This window comes from Rhinolophus sinicus, chromosome 3 (genome assembly GCF_057876585.1).
Source record: "Rhinolophus sinicus isolate RSI-liver-muscle chromosome 3, RSI-T2T, whole genome shotgun sequence".
Classification (NCBI taxonomy): Eukaryota; Metazoa; Chordata; class Mammalia; order Chiroptera; family Rhinolophidae; genus Rhinolophus; species Rhinolophus sinicus.
Window position 1 is genome coordinate 194,013,649 of NC_142503.1, and position 21,308 is coordinate 194,034,956.

A 21,308-nucleotide genomic window follows, 5' to 3' on the forward strand; every position below is an offset into this window, starting at 1 on the left:
CTTAGTTTCGGGGGAACAAACAATAATGCCCCCACAGGGGTTATTTGGAACACATGACCCAGTGTCCAGCGAGTGGTCATCTTCCTCATCCCATCACATCAATGCCTTACAACCAATTCATATCATCCCTGACTTCAGTGATTTTTACACAACTCTATATATTTTCCAACGACATCTCAAATTATCTTCTGTCATTCAAGTTGCGTCTTTGCTAAATCAGCATGACAGTGAAGGGGCCCTTTAGTTAGTCACCCTGCCATCTTCGCTGTGCCGCATGTGTGGGAGAATACTGGACCATCTGATGGCATTTCATCCTCGTTTTATAAAAATAAGCAGAAACAGAAAACAAATGAAAGTCTCGTTATCGGCAATCACTGTTGGTTTCATAAACTTAATCCCACGGAGATAATGATGGAACCAGAACAATGAATGTTATAGGCTGAGCTTCAATTAAGAAGGGGCGGGAAGTTCATAAAATTACATGAAACGACAGAAGTACAGGATGGTGTCGTTCAGCCAGGCTTCAACAGTGAGACATGATTAGCATTTTTCTTCCGCTCTCTGGGAACTTAAGTTTCTCATAACTTGTGTGTCTAGCCTTTCAACTCTTGATGTCGTGTAAACAAAAGTCGGGAACTACCTATAAGCCAGTGTTCTAATTCTCCTGTTTTCTAAATAGAAGTTGATATTTCACCTCAAGTAGGAGATTGTTTATCCAAAACATTCAGGACTTGAGTGTTCAGGGATAACAGCATTTCCAGAGTTCACGTATCTCAACTCTAAAAGAACACCAGGATTGGATGGAGATGTTATTGCTGCCAGAGCACGTTGGGGCCCAGGGTCCACACAACAGGATATGTACCCAGAGGCTGCTGTGACGTCACCCTCTTTGTGCCAGAGCAAAAGAGCGTGGACCAGGCCCTGTGACATTGTCCCTGGTTACTCACAGCCCTGCCTGTATCTCAGATGACGCCACCACTGCATTTGGACTCCTGGGCAAAGAGTGTCTGTTGCCCAGGCTGGCCCCCTTCTGTCCCCCAAGTCCTGCTCTCCTGCCCTTTGTCAGGCAGCCTAGGTCTCTGCACTCCCAGCTCAGGCTCCATGCCACCACCCTGGGTGTCCATCAAACTCTGAGGGAACCGGAGGGGCAGTCCAGCTGTGCAAATATCTCCCAGATGTGTCTCCTATAGGGAGAGGACCATGCTTTGTAATCTGCCACTTGTAATTGTGTATTTGTTTCCTTTTGCTGAGGTGACCAGTGACCACACATGCAGTGGCTTAAAACAACATAAGTGGATTCTCTTATAGTTCGGGACGTCAGAAGTCCAAAATGTGTTTGACAGGCTAAAATCAACGTCATCAGCAGGACTGTGTTCCTTCTGGAGACTGCAGGGGAGCATCCATTCCCTTCTCTTTTCCAGCTTCTGGAAGCCACCTACATTCCTTGGCTCATGGCCCCTCAGGCAATGGCATCACTCTGACCTCTGCTTCCAACTTCGCAGCTCCCACCCCTCGCCCCGCCTGCTTCGTTCCTACAAGGCTGCTTGTGACTAATAGGACACCTGGGTCAACCAGGATCATCCCTTATGTCAAGATCCTTCATTTAATTGCATCTGCAAAGTCCCTGTATTTACCAAGACAGATACCATATTCCCAGGATCAGGATGTGGACCTCTTTGGGGGGGGGGGGTCATCGTTCAGTCACAACAACGTAGCAAACAGTTGTGAAGACCCACTCCTCTCAGGGACCTACTTCAGGGGTGGGCCCCACAGAAGCCGGGGGGCTGCTCTGGGTGTGGTCATGCTCATTCTCTGCAGGAGGAGTCTTGCAGACAAAGGGACAAAACAGGGCATGTCCTATGGGGGAAACAGGAAGACGTCTGGGTGCAGCTGGGTCTGGCTCATCCCGGGAAGGACAGGAGAAGTGAGAGGCCACAGTACACAGCAGGGCTTCTTCCTGAGGGCAAAGAGGCGTCTTGGTAGAGGATGGACAGAGAGAGAGACGGATATCCGGACTGGAGGCGCTAGAGGCAGGCAAACGGTGGTCCTAGCAACCCAGAGTAGGATGTTGGCAAGAGTAGACAAGAACAGAAAGGCGGAGCTGAGAGAGATGCTTCAGAGCCAGGACTGACGGGACAGGGACGTGAGGAGGGGCGAGTGGAGGATGCCATCTGAGGGTTAAGTCATTGCACCACCAAATTGGCAGGTCATCTCCATGTCCCCTCTCCACCACCACCCCGCCCCGCCCTAGTTTCCAACTAGAAGGCCTCAGAACGCTGCTTTTTAAGTATGTCATACTGTAGATGATTAAAAATAGTTTAAAAGAGGAGAGGGATATAAATATCGCAAAGGCTCCTGGTTGCATGGAGAGCCCCCCCAGGAGAGGGAAGTGGGAGTGGGGTGCAATGTCATCAGAACCCTCAAAATCCTTCCAGTTAGATCCCCATTTCTGCAGGAGCTGAAGTTCCTGCTGGTTGACACCAAAGTGACCCCAGGACTTCTGCAAATTCCTCACATCCTCCCTGGCTTTTCCTAGTTCTCAGGGGCTTTGGACTATAATCGATAATCTCCAAGAAGCAGTGAATCACAGGGCTCAAGAAGGGGAAGAAGAAAGGGGAATGTCAACTGCGTGGGCTGCCTCTGGGACCTACGTCCCTGCACTAACCGCCCCCCGCCCCCTCACAATCCTACTGCAGACCCCGCACCCCACCCACCATTACACACTGCCCTGGTGTCACACTGCCTGCCTTTGCAATTACAGATTTTCCTGCCCTCCCATACCCTGACCCTCCCCTTCCCATGCAGCACCCGCCTCAGTCCTAACACGCTTATCTCAGCTTCCTGATGCCCATGACCTCTGTGTACTGGGGCCTCCTGGAGTGTCCTATTCATCCCTCCACCCCAGCACCCAGCATTTGGGGAGGACTCAATAGCTGTTATTCGGGTCGGCCCGGTGGCTCAGGCAGTTGGAGCTCCGTGCTCCTAACTCCGAAGGCTGCTGGTTCGATTCCCACGTGGGCCAGTGGGCTCTCAACCACAAGGTTGCCAATTTAATGCCTCGAGTCCCGCAAGGGATGGTGGACAGCGCCCCCTGCAACTAAGATTGAACACAGCACCTTGAGCTGAGCTGCCTCCCGGATGGCTCAGTTGGTTGGAGAGCATCCTCTCAACCACAAGGTTGCCGGTTGGATTCCTCGAGTCCTGCAAGGGATGGTGGGCTGCGCCCCCTTCAACTAGCAACGGCAACTGGACCTGGAGCTGAGCTGCGCCCTCTACAACTAAGACTGAAAGGACAACAACTTGACTTGGAAAAAAGTCCTGGAGGTACACACTGTTCCCCAATAGAGTCCTGTTCCCCTTCCCTAATAAAAAAAAAAGCTGTTATTTGACCGAACAGCCAGGCTTCAAGTGGGTGAATCCATTTCTAAAGCAGGTAAAGAACCCCCCCCCCCCCGCCCCCAGGCAGGCCTCAGCCCTCTGAAAATAAGGCTGGGCGGCCACACATGCAGCAAGCATTCCCTGCTGTTGTCACCACAAGCACGTCCTACCTGTCATGTGCTTTGAGTCGAGGTGTAGAAAACAAGGTCCCTGTCATCCTACAGGAAGCTCTCTGTATTCCTACATTCCAAAAGGGCCAGATAATAAACATTTTTGGTTTGGGGGTACTTCTCCGTCACAACTAAATTGCCGCTATAGTGCAAAGCAGCATGGACAACATACAAACAAATGTGTATGGCTGTGTTCCAATAAAACTTTATTCACAAAACCAGGCAGCGGGCCAGATTTGGCCCACAAACTAAATTTGCCACTCCTTGCTCCAACAGAAAGAATTAGTAAAATAAAGGGAGACAGAGCAGCGAGGGAGAAAAAAATGGCAAAAATTCTTTAAAACCACACGTGTGGCTTTTAATGCTGCTTCTAATTCCTTCTGCAACAAGCTACCAGTTTAAAAAAAAAAAAGAAAAAAAAAAGGGTACAGAGAGGGGCTGGGGAATAAGAAAAGGTTTCTATGGGAACAAGGAGTTTACTTTTAATGGTTCAACCAGTAAAAAGACAATTACTTTATTTTTCTCTCTTCCCCTCTGAAGCAGTGCAGGCATGACCTACGGCTTGTCGGGCAGGACTCTGCCCAGGGCCTCAGCTGTTCCAGTCAAAAATTAAATGCCAGAGTGTTCCAGAGGTCAGGGAGGGCAGTGAATGAGATCTGGGCCTCTTAGCACAGGGCTACTCCCCAGAGGGCTGGGTCCGGTCAGAAACTCCGCCTCCCCCTGAGAACAAACAGCGCCGCTCTAATGGAGTCCAGGCCAGCCAGAGCCCTCGCCACTAACAAGTGATCCTGGGGTGAAACCTCTCCCTAGGTCTGTCTCCAGCTGGACCGAGGGCCTCCTTCTCTGTGCTGACAAATATTTTAGGTGATGGGCTTCTGGTGTACCCGGCCCCGAACACTCTTGTTCCTGGGTACAAATGTGCAGGGGTGAAGGCAGGAACCCCACCTTTCTGGGCACCTTGCACTCTGCTCAGATAGTTCAGAGCAGGGGTCCCACACCTTCCCAGCTTGTCACAGAAACCGTAATTGACCAGAATAAACCAAGAACGCACAGCATTTACTGATGTGTAGTTTTATAGCAACGCTTGTGAAGTGCAACCTTTTCTACACAGGACACTTAGTGGGAGTGAGTCTCCAGCACTTGCCAATGGAAAGAATCCAGGAATGAGGCCAGCTGTGCTCAGCGGTGCCCAGAGTCCCACACCGGCTGCCCACCCATGTGTGCCAGGGACCGGAACACGGTGGCTTCACGTGGGATGCTCTGTCCTTACACCACTCCTTACACAACCTTCCAGGGGGCCCATTAGAGCCTAATAGTCCAATTTTCTCATTTTGTAAATGAAGAAACTGAGGTACAGTGTGTGTGTGTGTGGGGGAGATTTCCTAGATTCCCACAGCAAGTTAGCAAGAAAGGCAGGACCCAGACCCAGTCCTTCGGCTGCCGTCCTGGTTGTGGCCTCTCCAGCTGCACAATCTGTCCCACCTGACCAGGCCGCTGGAGAAGAACCCACACCCCTGTTAGGGATGGAGCAGGACTGGAACCGGCCTTTTGTCAGCGTTAACTCAAAGCCTGCGCTTTGCCTCAGCTGGGGGCCTGAAGGAAGTTCTGCATGATGAGTCATCCCTTAGAACTAACTAAGCGCACAGCCCCAGGCAAGGCCCTAATAGGCAGCAAGTTCCTGGAGGACATGAAAACTCTGCATTTGATTTTCTTTGGTTTTTATCCAGAAACACTTGTGGTGCCCTCCAAGAGCCAAGGGAGGCAGAAGCAGGAAAGAGTTCTCCTTGGCTGGCTTCTCTTCTCTGGGTGCTGGATAAGTGACCGGGAACTAGCCTGATCCCACGGGGGTGTGCCCAGGAGGCCTGGGGCCGGGCAGTGGAAATAGGAACTGGGAGAGGAGGGTGCTGGGTGCAGGGAGTGAGTGGGTAGCTGGGGACAGGAGGCTGGTGTGGCACCCCCAATCAGACCACGGCATGCCAGGTAAGGGGCTTGGACTCGATCCTCGAAGCCAGTGCAGCCCAACCTTTTTCACATCATGGCATTTGTGGACAATGGTGCTATTTGTCCTGGGGGAGGGGGGGCGGGCAGAGCTGCCCTAAGGCCACGGGTTGGCCATGGAGACCTTATGCAGGACTTAGCAGGACGGGTGTTGGGTGGCTGGCTGGTGGGTAGACTGGAGGAGGTGCTACAAGGCCCCACACCGGAAAGAGGTCACTCGGGAGTCCGGGCTAGCTCGAGGAGAGCCTGTGCCTGGGTCCAGCCAGTGGAATGCGAGGAGGAAGTGGATCACTCGGCAAAGGCTGACCTGTTCTGCCCTGAGCTCGCCTTCGGGCCATCTCCACCACTTTCCTTAGTTCTAGCCAATAACAAGTACATGCAGTCGAATTTCTGCTCAGCCTTCAAGGTCCACTCCTAACAACCCCTCCTCTGACAGGCCTTCCCAGCTCTCAGCCGTGAGGCTACCCGCAAGTTTACATGATTCACAGAGTGAGTGCATGGGTGCAGTCTGGCCTGAGCTCAAATCCCAGCTCCACTTACAAGTCCATGACCTTGGGTCAGTCATTTCACCTCTCCACTTCTAAAACAAGCACCTCCCTCAAAGGCTTGTGGAAAACATGAAAGGAAACAGTTACCGCGGGGCACACAGGCTCTTCTCCATCAGGTGTGGCCGATCATCCCACAAGCCCCAGAGCTCAGTTCCTATTTGCTGACCCTGGGCGGTCCTGCTTCATAACGAATCCTAAGGGACCCACTGAGGTGGGGTGGGGTGCTGCTCAGGGACCCCCACCACCACCTGGCTCCCCCAGAGAGGCAGTGGGAACAGCCTTACGTCTGCCTAGTCCCGCCTACCTCCATCTACCTCCAGCTCTGGGTGCTCCAGAACCAGGAGGTCAAGGTTCACAGCATCAGACCCAACAGGCGCCAGTGCGACAGGAGACAGCACCAAACGGCACTGATGTGTGTGCTGCCAGAAGCAGAAAATTCCAGCCCTGGGCTGGCTGGGTGACCACAATGGCTTCACGCTCCTTCAAGGCAGGGACAAGAACCAGCTTTACCTTCCATGATATCTGCACGATGCTATATGCTTAGCACACGTTTGCTAAAGGGAACGGAAAAGGCCTGTGAAATTTTTTGGGGGGAGGGGAGCTGGAGGCTTTTTACAGGAACAGGAGCATCTTCTTGACACCCCTCTTTGACCAACACTCAAGTGACCCCAGAACTAGTGGAGCATTCAGCTGGACACTAAGGCCAAGTGAAAGAGGGAGCGGGAACAGCCAAAGTAGTCTTGTCATCAGAAAGGCACCGGAGCCCTTGCCGCCCACAGCCAGGCAGAGAACATGGCACAGACCCATTACACAACTGCCTGTCCTCGATTGTGTCCCACATGTCTCCAAGGAAGCAGGGGCCACCAGGTGGAGGCTGCCAATATCCTGCAATTCCACTTTCTCCTCTCTGAAAAGGCCAACAGCTTGGGCCACCGCTGTTTCCTCACAAGGGACAATGTGAGGATGGCCCCCGCAGCCTTTTTTCCAGAGGGTCATCCATGCCCTGTGCCAGAGAGTACTTCATTTACAAATACTCTGATGAGCCATCACAGTGAACATAGCAACAGGGACTTATCTGCCCATGTGTCAATACAGCAAGGTGCGTGACACGCCTCCTGGGAGAGGCCATGCTTTCTGCCTGGCTCACCTAACCTCAAACACAGGCCAAGAGGTCCTCATTCCAACCTTCCCTGGGGGATGGTCTGGCGCCATCACAATTGTATCTGCATGGGTTCCAGAATTCCACAGTTCAGGACCATAGATAAAGGCTTCAGATGAGTGACTGAGCAGAAGTCAATATCCGTATCTCCAAGTTAATGCAAACATATAGAGAAAGATATACAGATATAGGTATGTTCCTGAACCATTCTTCCCTGACATGCTGTGTCCTCATGACTGACCCTGGAAGCACCTGCTCCCACCCAGGACCACGAGAGTCCAACTTTCTGAAAAGAATCAGGAGTGCCTGAGCATGACAGCAGCCACCGTCTGCACACAAGGGCTGGGACTCCTCAATCCCTACGATTGCAGATTCATGAAATCCCTCTGCACCCAGCCTCCCATCACTTACGACAACTGTGACTACCTGTGCTCAACGTAAGCTCACAGCTTAACAAACAACCCTTCTGCCTGGACTCCTCCTGCCTCCTTAACTACCACCCACACCAAGTTCCCATGAACAAGGCCCCCGCCCGTGGCCCGCAGAGCTGATTATCCAGATTGTCCAGGGCCAGCCGACAACCACCAGCTGGTCTGGGCAGATGCTCTCTGCATGGGGGGGGGGGGGTGCCTTCTAGACTTGGCTCTTTGGTTGGGACTTCCTGAGTACCACGGAGACAAGGAGAGAGAATGTCTGTTAAGCATCCAGTCAAGAGACAGGGAAGCCAAGGGAAACATGGAGCGCGAGAGAGAAGACAGATTGCTGCCCCTCCCTCCTCTCCCAGCATCTTCTACGTGATGATGCAGGGCTGGCGTCCCCCCAGGACTAACAGCTTCATTCATTCACAATAGCCCCAAACGGCAAACAACCCAAATGTCTCTCACCAATGAACAGATCAACTGTGGTAAGACCATAGGATGGAATGGTGGTCAGCTTATTGCAAAGGAACTACGCACTGCCTGGGTCCACGGCTTGGAGCTGACACGGATGCATATTCTGGGCACAACAGGTCTTTTTCAGATAATTAAAATGTGCCCAAACTGGACTGGTGTGATATTTGCACAACTCGGTAGATTTACTAAAAAGTACTGAATTGCAAACTTACAACAGGTGAATTTTATGATGTGATGTGCATATTCTACCTCAGTTGTTCTATCACTTCTCCCCCCAAAAGGAAGTACTGATACAGTACTTCCAACATACCGTGGAACAAGAGGCCAGTTTAAAAGAATACATACTGTTCAATTCAATGTCATATGAAGTTCTAGAGGCAAAACTACAGTAATAAAGATCAGAACAGTAGTTGCCTTGTGTGTGTTGGGGGCTGTCAGTACTGGGAAGGGAGATGATGCCCCATCCAGGACACTGGAAATCTTTTACATCTTCTTGACCTGGGTGATGGTTACACGGCTGTATCCATACGTAAAAATCTGTTGGGCTTGCACTTAAGATTAATGCATTTTATATACATATATGTAATCATATGTAAGCTATATATATACTACATATACATACATTTGAAAGTTTACTTTTTTAAACAGAAAAACCTTTGATGCGCAAATTGTAACTGGCATTGCCTAAAAGTCAGGACAGTTCACTGGGAGCTAAGAAGCAGGATCCCACTCAGTGAACTCCTACCTAACCTTCAGGACCCATCTTAAATTATCCCCATGTGATGAAGCCTTTTCTCACAGTTTCAGGTGTACCTAACTGCTCACATTGTTGAGCATCCCTTCACAAAAGTTGATCTCCTTTACCCTGGGAGCTGCTCCTAAAGGAATACAGGAAATTGTTACACCTAGAATTGGTTAGTATGTGTTTGTTAAACACCCAATCACACACACAGAGGCACACGTGTGTGTGTGTGTGCGCGCACGCGCCCTGAAGCCCAAACCAGATGCCATCTCAGCAAAAGATACTAATGCCCACCCCCAAATAGGCTGTCAGTTCTAGGGTAACAGGATCCAGGCATGAGACTTATTATCAAAAGGGATCATTTTCAGCCTCTCCAGCTGGATCCTCCTTTCACACAAATCACAACCAGAAGAGATCAGGGGAGTCCAGAGCAAACCGTTTCCAGTGGCCACCGCACTAGGCTCCCTCTCCACTTCAGGTCACCTTTGCCTGCACTGTCCTTGCCCAACCTAGGGGTGGAGCAGGTCCACGTGGGATCCCAGGAAACATTCCATCCAGTGTAATGTTTAAACTTGACTGTTAGGCCACCCCCTAGACTGCACCCCGCCTGCTAGGGCTCCCTGACTCCAGCAGTAACGGCATAGCAACTGCTGGGGGTGGGGCCACCCACAGCCCTGTCACTGCTCTGTCCGGGCCTCCCAGCCCTCTCTGAGCGGCCCCAGCCTTGGAATCTCTAGAAACCCAAGTTTCTCCTACAGAAATTTCCCCTGCCCAGGCCCATGTACTTTAAGAGAGGGCGGAAGTGGAACTCTGTCCAGTTCTGCAAACTTCACATGTGAAAAGAGATAGGCTGGTAATATACCTTCAAAGAAAAGCAGCTTTCTGGGTTGGGGCTAATTGTGGGTTACTTTTTCCCTTTAAATATTTTTGTGCTAAGTTTCCACAATGAATAGACTCCTTTGAAAGATAAATACACTTCATCTGTGGCGGAAGCCACCCCTAACCCTTGTCAGACGCGCCAGCACCTTGAGTTTCTTTTTCACATGGTCGCAGGCGGAGCTGCTCTCCCTCTCGCCAGTTTAGCTCTGGCGCCAGGAGAGGAGCAGCTCCCAGAGGAAAGCTGCCGACCTGGTCTGGATACCCTCCTGACCCCATTGATCCTGCGCCCCTGACCCCTTTCTCCCCAGACTAGCCCCTGAGGCGCCGTCCCCATTCAAATCCCTAGCCTCAGAGGTACTTAGGAAGTGTGCGAGTTCACACACACGCACACGTAGTCGCACTTTCTCCTCCCCTCCATGACCTGGGCCACCGCCCCCAAGAGCCCACGTACAAACTTCTCCAGACTCGCAGCTGTGGCTGGAGGGGAGTCGTGACGTCCCCGTAAAAAAAATGGGACCCCCACCTACACACGTGTGCCTCCCTACCCCCTGAGCGATCTGGTCTGGGCCAGCGATGCTGGGGTTTGGGGGCGGGTGTCTCAACGCCATCCCCCCCCCAAGTGACAGGAACGGGGTTAGGATGGGGCAAGGGGCGGCGCGGGTCGGAGTTGCTGAGTGTGGGAGCAGCTCCCGGAGCGACCCCGACCTGGTGTTCCTTTCCGGGGAGGCTGAGGCGCGTTACCTTGCAGGTTCTGGACTCGGATGTCGCTGATCTGTCCGATGAGCTCCTCACGTTGGAACCAGTCCCATTCCAGCGCAGCCATGAAGCGCGGGCGGGAGGGCCGGGGCGCCGGGCCGGGCGCGGGCGGCGGGCGCTGGGAGCTTGGCGGGCGGGCGCGCGAGCGGCACGCACCCGGCGAGGGCGCCGCGGAGCGGGAGGAGCCGCGGGCGCGGGCGGGGCGCGGGCGGGGCGGGCGCGCAGTCGGGCCGCCCCCGCCGCGGGCCGGCAGCTGGCGGGCGCGGGGCGACGGGTGCTGGGCGCCCGGCTCGCGCTCACTCCCCCATCCGGGGGCGGGGGCCCTGGGGGTCGAGGGGAGGGGCGGGGAGGGAGGCTGGAGTCGGGCCGGTTTCTTTTTTTCCGGGGTGTTTGTTGGGTGGATTGTTTGGTTGCAAACGGGCAGTGATGAGGCGCGAGGTCCCGGCCCCCAGATTGTGATGTCTCAAGGGGCGGTGGGCCGTGTGACGCAACTGGGGGGTGGGGGAGGTGAGCCCGCGGGTCCCCGGACCTGATCCCGGAGGGAAGGTCCCCCCTGTCCTGGGGACAACCCTCTCGTACACATACACCCTTCTTAGCAAGTCCCCTGCCCCCCTGCGCAATTCCAAGAGGCAACCCCCTGCGGGGGGGAGGGTCTGAGCGGTGCCCATCGCCGCTGTGGGCACCTCCAGGAATGGCGAGGGCCTGGGTAGGGGGCAAATGAGTGTGGAAATGGAGTTAGGGGGAGGTTCTCCTCTGTCTCCATGTTGCGGGTGGGAGGGAGGAGGGCCAAGGTAAGAAGGACCTCTTTCCTGGGTTTGGATATTAGAGATTCCTTTTCTGCCGGGATTCAGATGAAACATGGCCCCAGGTTTTGAGGAGGAGCAAGAAGCAGCCCACTGCCTGGGAGCTGGGGTACCCCGGGGAGTCCTGGGCCACCTAACCGCCAAATGGCCCTCTGAGGCTTTACTGAAAATGAGTGTGGGCCTTTCCGGTGGTGTGTGTGTATGTTTCTTGACTGTTTCTTTTCACTCTTAAAGAGTTCCAGGATCTTATCTTGTTTGGAGCTCCCAGCATACCTCAGGCAGAGTGCTGTATTGGTTTTACAAACATGGAAAAAGTGAGTCTCTGGAATTTGCCCAAAGCTGAGGAAGGAGTTAGGGTCCTCAGCCCTCAGCTCAGTATTGTGACCCTTTCCAGTGACCACATGCACACACACACACACACACACACACACACACACACACGACGGCTTATATATGGGATAATTCAGGAAGAAAAAAACAGCCAGGGCTCACTGAGCGTTTAAACATGGGCTGTGTTCACGCTACTGTAATACTAGCAACCCTGGTGGATGGGCTCCTCCCTCACAGCTATGGAGCTGACTGCTGAGCAGACCCTACACCCTTGAAGCAGGACCCTGAGTCTACCCTCAGGTAGATTCCTGGGGGCAGAGGGGATGGACAGCCAGCAAACGAGGAAACGATAATTACAGATGCCAGTGAGTTGAGAAAATCAACTTGGGGTAAGTAACTGGGATGGGGATAGGGGTCAGGAGAGGGCTGTGAGGACTGGCCTTGGAGCTGAGCTCGAAGAATGAAGGGAGCCTCTGCTGGGACAACCGTGTGGGCAGGGGTCAGTGGAAACAGGACCTGGGTGACTCCCTGTGTACTACCCTCTTGTAAGTACCGGGGCACAGCCAGGGACAGGCCTTCACTGCTCCTGTGAGCTGATGCTCCGGTGGGAAGTTTACCCAGAGGATGACCAGGCACATACAAGGTGTCGGGCTCTAGATTGCCTGTTCTTTCTCTTCGTTCACCACTTGCCGTGTTTCCCACCATGAACACATATTTTCACAACCAGACAGAAAACCATTATGTTCTTTTTTAATTTCTCCAGGCCCCTTCCAGGAGTCCCCAGCCTGCCCCAGCTGTCCTCATCTGCAGGTCTGGAAGCCTGATGGAGGCCCCGTGGAGCCACTGAGGGCTCCTGGGTGCTTGGGAGCATGCCCCTGAACTTGAGGTGGGAGCTGCCTTCTCCCCGATTGATTTGAAAGCGTGCGGTCATTTCACACTCCAGGAAGCAGCGTCTGCTTCTCTGTCCTGCAGACCAGGGTGCTGGTAGTCAGGCGTTACCTGATTTTGTCCCATCTGTAGTCATCTCCTGTTTTTACACTTCAATTTATTTTCCATAATTGCTATGGGGTGAAGTTGGGCTGAAAATTATTTTCTTTCCAAAGCAAAGAGCCAAGAGAATCAGCCTTCCTCTCCATGAAGAGACGGGTCTGAGGGAACAGAAGGTTTTGAACCATGTGGTGTGGATGTGAGCTGCAGGGATGGGCCATTTTTCACGACACAGAGATGACTGCTCCTGTGATGGAACACTGCATCTTTGGGGAACGTTGCATAGGCAGTAACATCTCCCTGGCAGCGAGGGGCCACGATCACCATGGATTGAATCCAAACTGTGTAGCAGACATTGGAAGAACTTTTCTTTTCGTCAAAGTGGAAAGGGAATTTTAGGTGGTTTTCGAAACGGAGTAAGAGCCTGAGTCAGCACTGAGCAGGAGTCTGGCCTCTGAAAGGTACTTGATATCCATTGAACTATGTGTCACTATCGCCCCTCTTCCCTTTAGAATCTCTGGGCTCTGGCCCTCCCTGATCGGTCCCTGTGCCATCTTGTTGCCCTTCAATCCAAGTTTTATACTTTTTGATTCAGTGACACTGAACAGCTGCAGGTCCTGGCTATACCCAGTCACCTCCAGGCCCCAGCTCATTCTGTTCCCTTTTAAATGCCCTTCCCTTCTCATGCTCCCTGCACTTCACCCTCACCTTGCTTATTGCTACTCAGTCATGTCCTGAAGAGACCCATCTCGAACACTCCAGGCCCAGCTGATGCCGGTTTTATACAATTCCCATAATATTCACTACAATCTCCTAACAGCCCATGAACCCTGCTATCCTGTTTCCACGTTGCATTGTAATTATGTTTACTTGACAGTTTCCTGTCCATAAACTGTGAGCTACTTAAGAACAAGAACTGTGTGTCAGTAATTTCTCTACCTGCGTACCTAGCACAGAGTCTGGCACAGAGCGAGGTCTCAATATGGAGTGAACGGATGGATGAATGACTCATTACAGGCCTCAACTCAGAAAGCAGGAACCAGATGACAGTTGAACCCATGTCCTGGGCCCAAATAAACTTCTGGGGAGGCGATCAAAAAAGAAAAAGTTTGCACGTTGGCATTGGGCAGAAAACCTGCTGTTGGCCAACAGGCAGGAACCAGGCTGTGATACGCTTCTTTCTCGGGCATGTATAGCCTCCTAGGTCTGGAGTTCCGGCTTGGAGGGGGCATTTGACTTCCAAGGGGGGTTAGCTTATTTGCCCTCTTGCATGAATGGACAGTACTATTTTTCTTTTGCACTTTTATTTTGGAGAAGAAAAAGTACTCTGCCTGAAGGCTTGGCTTCCTGGGAGTTTCCAGAAACAGAGTTTCTAGAAGTTGCCCAATTCTGTTAGAATCCTTGTCATTGTTTCAACCGCCTCCTGCCAATGGAAAGGAAGAGAATCACAGAGAATTCTTGGTCTGAAACTTGGAGATCATCGAATCCAGCATCCCTCCCCATGTGAGGACTTCTAAAACATCCGGCCTTTCCTGCCTCTGCTTGTGCGGACGGGTGACAGCAGGCGGATAAACTAGACAGAAGGTTTGTGTCTTACCTCCCAGACTCCCTTTGGGAAAGAATAAGAACAACAAACATAACCCCAGGGCACCCTCCCAGCCACTTCCAGGAGAGGAGTGTGATGGGGACTTCCCACAATGGGAAGCTGCTTTCTCTGATCACTGCCGTGACCCCCTATGTATGCACAGCCCTTTAGGGTTTGGGCAGCCCTTCCTCAGCCAGTGCTCATCTGGTCTTTACAGCAACCTCGTCAGGCCAACTAGGCGGGGATCATTTTTAGATGAGGCTTAAAGCTGCTTAATAACTAGCCAAGGTCACAGAGTAAGGCCAAACCTGACTTCATCCTGTCGTCCTCACTGCCCACCCACATCAATCCCAAATATGGCTGGACTTATGCTATGGACCAGACTAATACAGCGACTTGGCAGCAGTCACATCTACCTGTGTATTGTCATGTTTATGTATCATTTTTGTAAAAGTCTTGGCGCCATTAAAATCATAGCCCTCATTAGCATATAAAAACTGCTAGGAATTTCAAAGTAAATCCAGTTAAGAGATTGTCCTTCAAACAGACCAAGAACATCTCCTGGGCAGGGGATTTGCATTATGATGTCACAAGGCTGCACTGTAGTCTCATATATTCACTTAACAAACATTGATTGAATGCCCACCCGTGGCCTGGCCCTGTGCTAGGACAAGACCCAAACTCTGTGTGTGAGGAGGGGCCCGGGCTCAAGAGTTTGGACTTTGTTGTAACGACAGAGAGGAGCTTTTAGAGGACCAGAACAGGTCAGATTATCCCTTTAGTTGTAGATGGAGAAAAAATCAGAGGTGTAGGCAGGAGTTCGGGGGACCTCACTGATCTCAGTGACACAGGTGTGAGATGGTGGTGGCCTACACCAGAGCAGCAGCCGTGAGATGTATTCTCTTGTCAGTTAGACAAAGGAATGGGCAGTTCTTGGTGGCTGGCTAAGGAATTCTGCAGCTACTGCCTACGTGCTTCTCCTTCCAGTGCTTGAGCCCATGTCTCTTACATCCGCGTCACTGCAAACTCCCCAAGAATGCCTTGTAAGCAAGGCTGCGTAATTCGTCCATGTATCACCAGAGCCCAGTACCATGCTGGACACATAGTAGGTGCTCAATAAATGTCAGTTGCATGTGTGAGGAAACAAATTATATTTAACCTTCACCAAGCAGTGATCTAAAATCTCTTTGAGCCCCAGGCTCCTCAACAGAGTCGGGGGCTCTTCCATGCCTGGGGAATGCCAGGTGACTGCCTGTCTGCTGATTCTTTCCCTGCTAAATTCTCACTGAATGCTGCTTGCCTCCAGGAACACTGTAGGATATGATGCAAAGGCTGGTGGCAGAGAGGGATTCAGAGAAACAGAAGGAATCCAGGCTCAAGCGAAAGGATGGAGGACATGTGGTGTACTGGACAGGGGGGCAGACAGTGGAGGTTCGAGCTGTGTGAACTTAGGCAAGTTCTTAACCTCTCTGGGCCTTTGTGCTTTCATCTGTAAAATGGGACCCACAGTCCCTACTTGGCAGGATTGCTGTGAGATCAAAGATATGCGTATAGCGAAGAGATAGTTCAGTAAGATTCAGATCATTTCTGTGGATAAAACGAAGTGCACTCAGAAGAAAAACTGCCCTGAACGTGGGAGATTACCTGTAATGCATAATAATAATGTATTCTCTGGGATTTTATTAATTTTTTTGGTGTGTGGAGGTGTTGATGGGTGGTTTCTAAAAAAAAAAAAAATCCTGCTTTACTAAATAGACAGCACCGGATGTCCCAATTTCCACAAATAAAACCCTTCATTTCTTCCAGGTTTGAATAGTCAAAGGCTGCTCCCCTGGAGATGGCTCTGCTAATTTTTTTTTTCAGGCATTAGAACACTATTTAAGGAGTGTACATTTCCTTGTAAAGCAAATGATAAAAACTTCTCCCCTACGAAGTGAGAGATATTGGCAAGGTGAAGACGTGGGGAGAGACAGGATGCTACAGAGGGAGAGAAAACACCCCATATGAGGTGTTTGCAACAACATGGCCAAAATAGCTGTATACTTTCTTAAACATTTTGGAATCAAAAGCAAAATTTGCTGATGATAATCCCAGAAAGGATGGTTTGAAAACCACATCTTGGTGCATAACTAACTAAATAAATAAAACTCCTGGGTCAGCCCTACGAGCTGGCATTCCCCACACAAGCAAGTCAATTTCAACAAATTTCCTGTGCATCTCATGTCTGCTGTGCAGCTAACATTTACCAAGGATTGTGTCAAGTGCTTTGCATTATCTCATTTAATCTCCTCAACAACGCTTTGAAGGAGGTACTGTTATCATCCTGATCTTACTGCTGAGAAAGCTAAAACAAAAGGTCAGTAACGTCCCCAAGGTAGCACAGTCTCCTAGGTGAGCAGAGAAGGGACTTGACCCCAGATATTGTGCAGAAACCAAGTCTGATCTTTCTGCTCCATGTCAGCAGCTTTTGACCTTTTGGAACTGATCGAAGTTGCTAAGTGGAACAGCTCAGGTTGGAGATTCACTGGGAAATAAGTCAGCCAGTCGTTGGCCTTAGGTGATTGAGACCATTAGGGACAAGCTTTCACTGGTAGGTCAGGAACAAAAAAATCTCTCTGTTGCTCTCTGCAGGGAGGTTTCTTATGTTTGTGTGAAATGCTGGCAGGCGATTCCATTTCTGACACCTGAGCATCTCAAATGGCAGCATATTTCTTTGTGAAGAACCCTCAGTGTGGCTCTGCTGGAAAAGTAGGTATGTTTTGTGTTGTTCTGATGGATTTGAACTTGTAGATTTCAAAGGAGATAAGGCAAAGGCCTTTATCCAGGCCAGCAACAAGTCCTGTCAATTTTGTTTGCTCTCCACATCCATCCTCAGCAGCCAGTGTCCAAAGACGGTCTCCATCAACCCTTCCTTCTGGTACATGCGTGCTGCTCTTCACATGAAGAGGCAGAGTCAGATTTCCCTTCCCTTGAACCCAGGCTGGACTTCATGACTTGCTTGACCAAGACAATCTGATGGAAGTGACGTTCTGGGGCCTCAGAGGCTGGGTCATCCAAAGGCTTGCAGCTCCTGTCCTGACCTTTTGGAATGCTTACTCTGGGGGGAGCCGGCTACCATTTAATCTGAAATTGCCATGCTGTGAGGAAGCCAAGCTCGTCATGGAGGGTGGTAGAGGAGGAGAGTGTGAGAGAGAGAGCGCGCACAAGGGCGCCCAGCTTCTCCAGCCGTTCCAGCCCAGACACCAGGCATGAGTTAAAAAAACAAACAAACAAACAAACAAACAAAACCCCGTCTTGAACAAGAGCTCATTTTCAGCCCAGTAGAGCTTCAATGACTTGAGCTCCAACTACTATCTGACTGCAACTGCATGAGGGACCCCAAGAGAGAACCTCCCGGCAGAGCCCAATCAACCCCAAAATTGTGGGAGAAAATTGCATTGCTGTTTTAAGCCACGAAGTTGCGATATGCAGAGCCTGATAACCAGAATGCCACCCTTTGTCTCCTTCTCTGCTGGCATCCTGCTCCAGGCCACCACCATCTCTCCCTTAGACTCGCTCCAGCCCTGCCCGCCAGTTTCCCTACTCCCCGTGACGGTCTGCAGCCTCTCAGCCCAACCTGTTCCCCACACAGCCCACAGAGTGATCTTAAATGTCACCAGGGCCTCTCATTCCCTGGTTTCCCGTCACACTTTTCCTGAAAACCAGCCTCCTTACCACAGTCGCAGGGATCTCTCTACAGGTGTCACTTCTACCCTAATGCATCTCCCCCCCATTCAAGCCACCTGCTCCCTTCGGTGCCTCAAAGAGTTGCTGTACATGTAAACCCCACAACCCAGCAATTCCATCACTTGTCTATATCGAACAGAACCGTACACACGTATCCCTCAAATGCTGTGTTCAAGGGTATTCACAGCAGCGTTGTTAACAGCCAAATCAACCGTGTCCATCAGAATGGATAGATAATGGAATTCATCCACGAGAATGAAAGAACAGCACAGAGGTGTCTCAAAACCATAATGTGGAGTGAAAGAAGCCAGAAAAAAGCATACTGCAAGATTCCACCAGTAAAAAGTTCAAAATCTATGAAGTTCCAGACGAAGAAGTTCAAAGACGCGTCTCTCTGTGGCGATAGAAGTCAGAATGGTGGGCGGCCTTGTAGGGAGGCTGACCCGCCAAGTCGATGGGAAGGGACCGAAGGGGGTCCTCTGGGGTGCTGGTCACGATTCGTGTCTTACATGGGTCTGGTTACATGAGTGTTTATTCACTATGTCATAGTTCATCAATTTGCACACTTTTCTGGGTATGTGTTCAATAAAGTGTTAAAAAAATAAAAGTGTGCCCTGCCTCCTGCCATACAGCTTTTACACACACTCTGTGCTCCCCCTGGAATTCTCCACCCTCTCTTAGTCTTCCCCTGGTTGACTCCTACCAGCCGTTCAGCTCTAGCTCAGACCTTCCTTTATCAGGGAACCGTTTCTCTGTTGTATCAGTCAGTCTTGGCTGTGCAACAAACCACCCAAAAATGTATTGGCTTGCAGGAACAATCACCAGTTGGCTATGGCTGCCAGTTTGTGTAGGCCTTGTGCTGGTGTCCCCTGGGTCCGCTCATGCATCTGCAGTTAGTTGTCACCTTGGGTAGCTGGAAGCTCTAGGGTGACCTCTCATGTGTGGCAGTCGGCACACTTGGTGGGGCCACCTCAGTCTTCCTCCATGTGGCCTCTCTAGCAGGCTTGCTTAGGTTCATCACATCATGGTCTCAGGATTGCAAGGGTCACAAAAGAGGGCAAGGCTCAATGCACAAGTGCTTCTTAAGCCTCTATTGGTGTCACATTTGCTAAGGTCCATTGGCCAAAGCAAGTCTCACAGACAAGTTCAGATTTAAGATGTGAAGAAATAAACTCCACTTCTGGATGGGAGGAATCATGCTGGCTGTGTCATCTGAACGGGCCACAACCCCTGCCCTACCCCCGCCGCACACAGAGAACAGCGTCCCTGTAAACACGCTCACCCCTCCCTGAGCCCACTGCAATGCACTGTGTACAGAGTTGTTCCTTACTTTCCTGTCCCACTTCCCTGTAACTATACAGGGAGGGGCTGGTGTGTGTTCACCAGGCCCAGCACAGGGGCTGGTACATAATGGGGACTAATACGGATTTGGAGAAGGAAGTAGACAGAAGAGAAGGAAAAAAAGGAATGGAGGGTGGAAGGCGGGAGGGAGGGAAGGAGGAGAGAGGGAGATTCTCAAGAGGGGAAGGGACTTCCAAGGTCACACAGCAACTTAGGGCAGCCTGGGACTCCCGACTGAGGCAATGTCCTTTCTGTCATGCCCTGTCCTTCCTGAGAGCTTTCCCAGCCCTTCCTTCCCACTTCCATGTCCACCTTCCAACTGGGGCTTGTGTCGAGCACAGCGCAATGAGACCAGTTACCGAGACAGCCAGCTCCCCAGGCTGAGAAGGGAGAGGACACGGCGTGAGATCTGTTCCCTAATAAACCTGTCACACGGCTGTGCCCGCCTTAGAATTACGCGTCAGTGGAAAGTGCTGGATTCATTTGGGTGTGCTGGTTACCTTTAACCTACACCCTGGAGGCGGTGTTTGAAGTAGCACAATCAGGAAGCACAGTGAGTTTCAAACATGGCTTTGCTAAATCGGCATCAGAGGGCTTGTCTAACTAGCGTAAGAGAGGCTGCAAACCCTTTCTCGTTGGTAAAATGAGCCGTGTGCAAACGTGGGGCTGGTGACTGAGCCCTCCCAGGTCCTTCCTGTCTGCACCAATCAAGTTCAAGAATCCTGCGAGCCCAGTGGCCTCACACCTTCGGAGGAGCACTCAGGCCACAGCTCCAACTGGACCCATGTCGCCCACAGCCCTCGGTCCGCTACCCTCGCTCAGGGCACTGCCCCCACTTGGGGTCCCGCCTTCAGAAGAGGGCTGCCTCAGAGGGACACTGTCCTGCAGGCTGCTTGTCAGATTCCTCAGAGGAGAGCAAGTGGTCCTTGCTGTGTCCCTACTATGTGCCAGGAACAATGCTTTTTATGTTTGTTGAATATTATCACAGTGAGTGGATAACCAAATGGTGATACATCCAGACACTGAAATATTATTTGGTGCTAAAAAAGTAAATGAGCCACCAGACCGTGAAAAGACAGGAGGAAGACTTAATGCGTTGTTACTAAGTGAAAGAAGCCAGTCTGAAAGGGCTCCATACGGTATGATTGCAATTCTATGACATCTCAAAACTATGGAGACAGGAAAGAGATCAGTTATCTCTAGAGGTTGGGGGGAGCGAAGGGGGAACATGTGATGCACAGAGGGTGTTTCAGGCAGTGAAAGTCCTCCACTTGGCACTACAGTGACGGACACGTGTCATTATACATTCGCCCAAAGCCATGGAATGTACAGCACCAAGAGTGAACAATGGACCTTGGTAAAGGTGGTATGTAATATGGAATCATCCGTTATAGTAAATGCACCACTCTGGGTGTGGGGGGGTGTTGCTAGTCAGGGAAGCTGTGCGTGCAAGGGTAGGGGATACGTAGGAACTCTCTGTACTTTCCACTTAATTGCTCTGTGAACCTAAAACGGCTTTAAAAAATAAAGTCTGAATAAACAACAACTCTCTAGGACCCCATAATCCCCATTCACAAAGGCAGAAGAGGAGTGGGTAAGTCCCATCCCCGGGCCTCACAGTAAGGAGGAGGTGGAGCTGGGATTTGAACCGAGGCTGTTCTGTCAGACTACACACCATGACACCCTGCAGCCTCCTTCCTGTATCCGAAATTGGAAGCCTGTGGGAAATGGGCTAAGGTGGCTGAGATTAGAAGGGACCTATAGATATCTCTGTCTCCCCTGCTTCATACCTTCCATGGCCCCATCGCTGGAGATCCATCCACCCCTGCTCTGAATCAGGCCCTCTAGCCTTACCTCTCTTCTCCCGATACACCAAGCTCTCCAGGACTACACCTGGCAGTTTCACACTCAGCATCTTTGCTCACCTGGCTCGCCCTCTGCTGTCCTTCCCCCCCCCCCCCCGCCCCCCGGCCACCACTCACCAGGTGAATACCTACTTATCTTTCAAGACTC

At 51.3% G+C, this 21,308-nt stretch overlaps 1 protein-coding gene and 1 long non-coding RNA gene across 10 annotated transcripts in view; one reads left to right on the forward strand and one right to left on the reverse strand.

Annotated features, from left to right (window-relative positions):
- The window catches only part of CLMN (calmin), a 104,699-nt gene extending 94,016 nt beyond the window's left edge, over positions 1–10,683 (reverse strand). The window contains exon 1 of one of the 2 annotated variants that reach the window (XM_074326979.2): positions 10,509–10,683. In XM_074326979.2, the coding sequence (XP_074183080.2) occupies positions 10,509–10,590 (82 nt within the window). In that variant the 5' untranslated portion in view covers positions 10,591–10,683. The remainder of the gene's footprint in view (positions 1–10,508) is intronic. The other variant, XM_019746226.3, reaches the window with a different exon arrangement.
- A 175-nt stretch (positions 10,684–10,858) lies between these two features.
- LOC109454983 (uncharacterized) lies at positions 10,859–18,551 on the forward strand. Of its 8 annotated transcripts, none has more exons than XR_002138547.3 (3): positions 10,859–13,104; positions 13,521–14,227; positions 16,860–18,551. It is a non-coding gene; the product is annotated as an uncharacterized LOC109454983 (long non-coding RNA). The 8 variants fall into 8 exon arrangements; XR_012494542.2 differs by having other exon boundaries at positions 13,595–14,227; XR_016020938.1 differs by having other exon boundaries at positions 10,859–12,634; positions 12,760–14,227.
- The last annotated feature ends 2,757 nt before the right edge of the window (positions 18,552–21,308 follow it).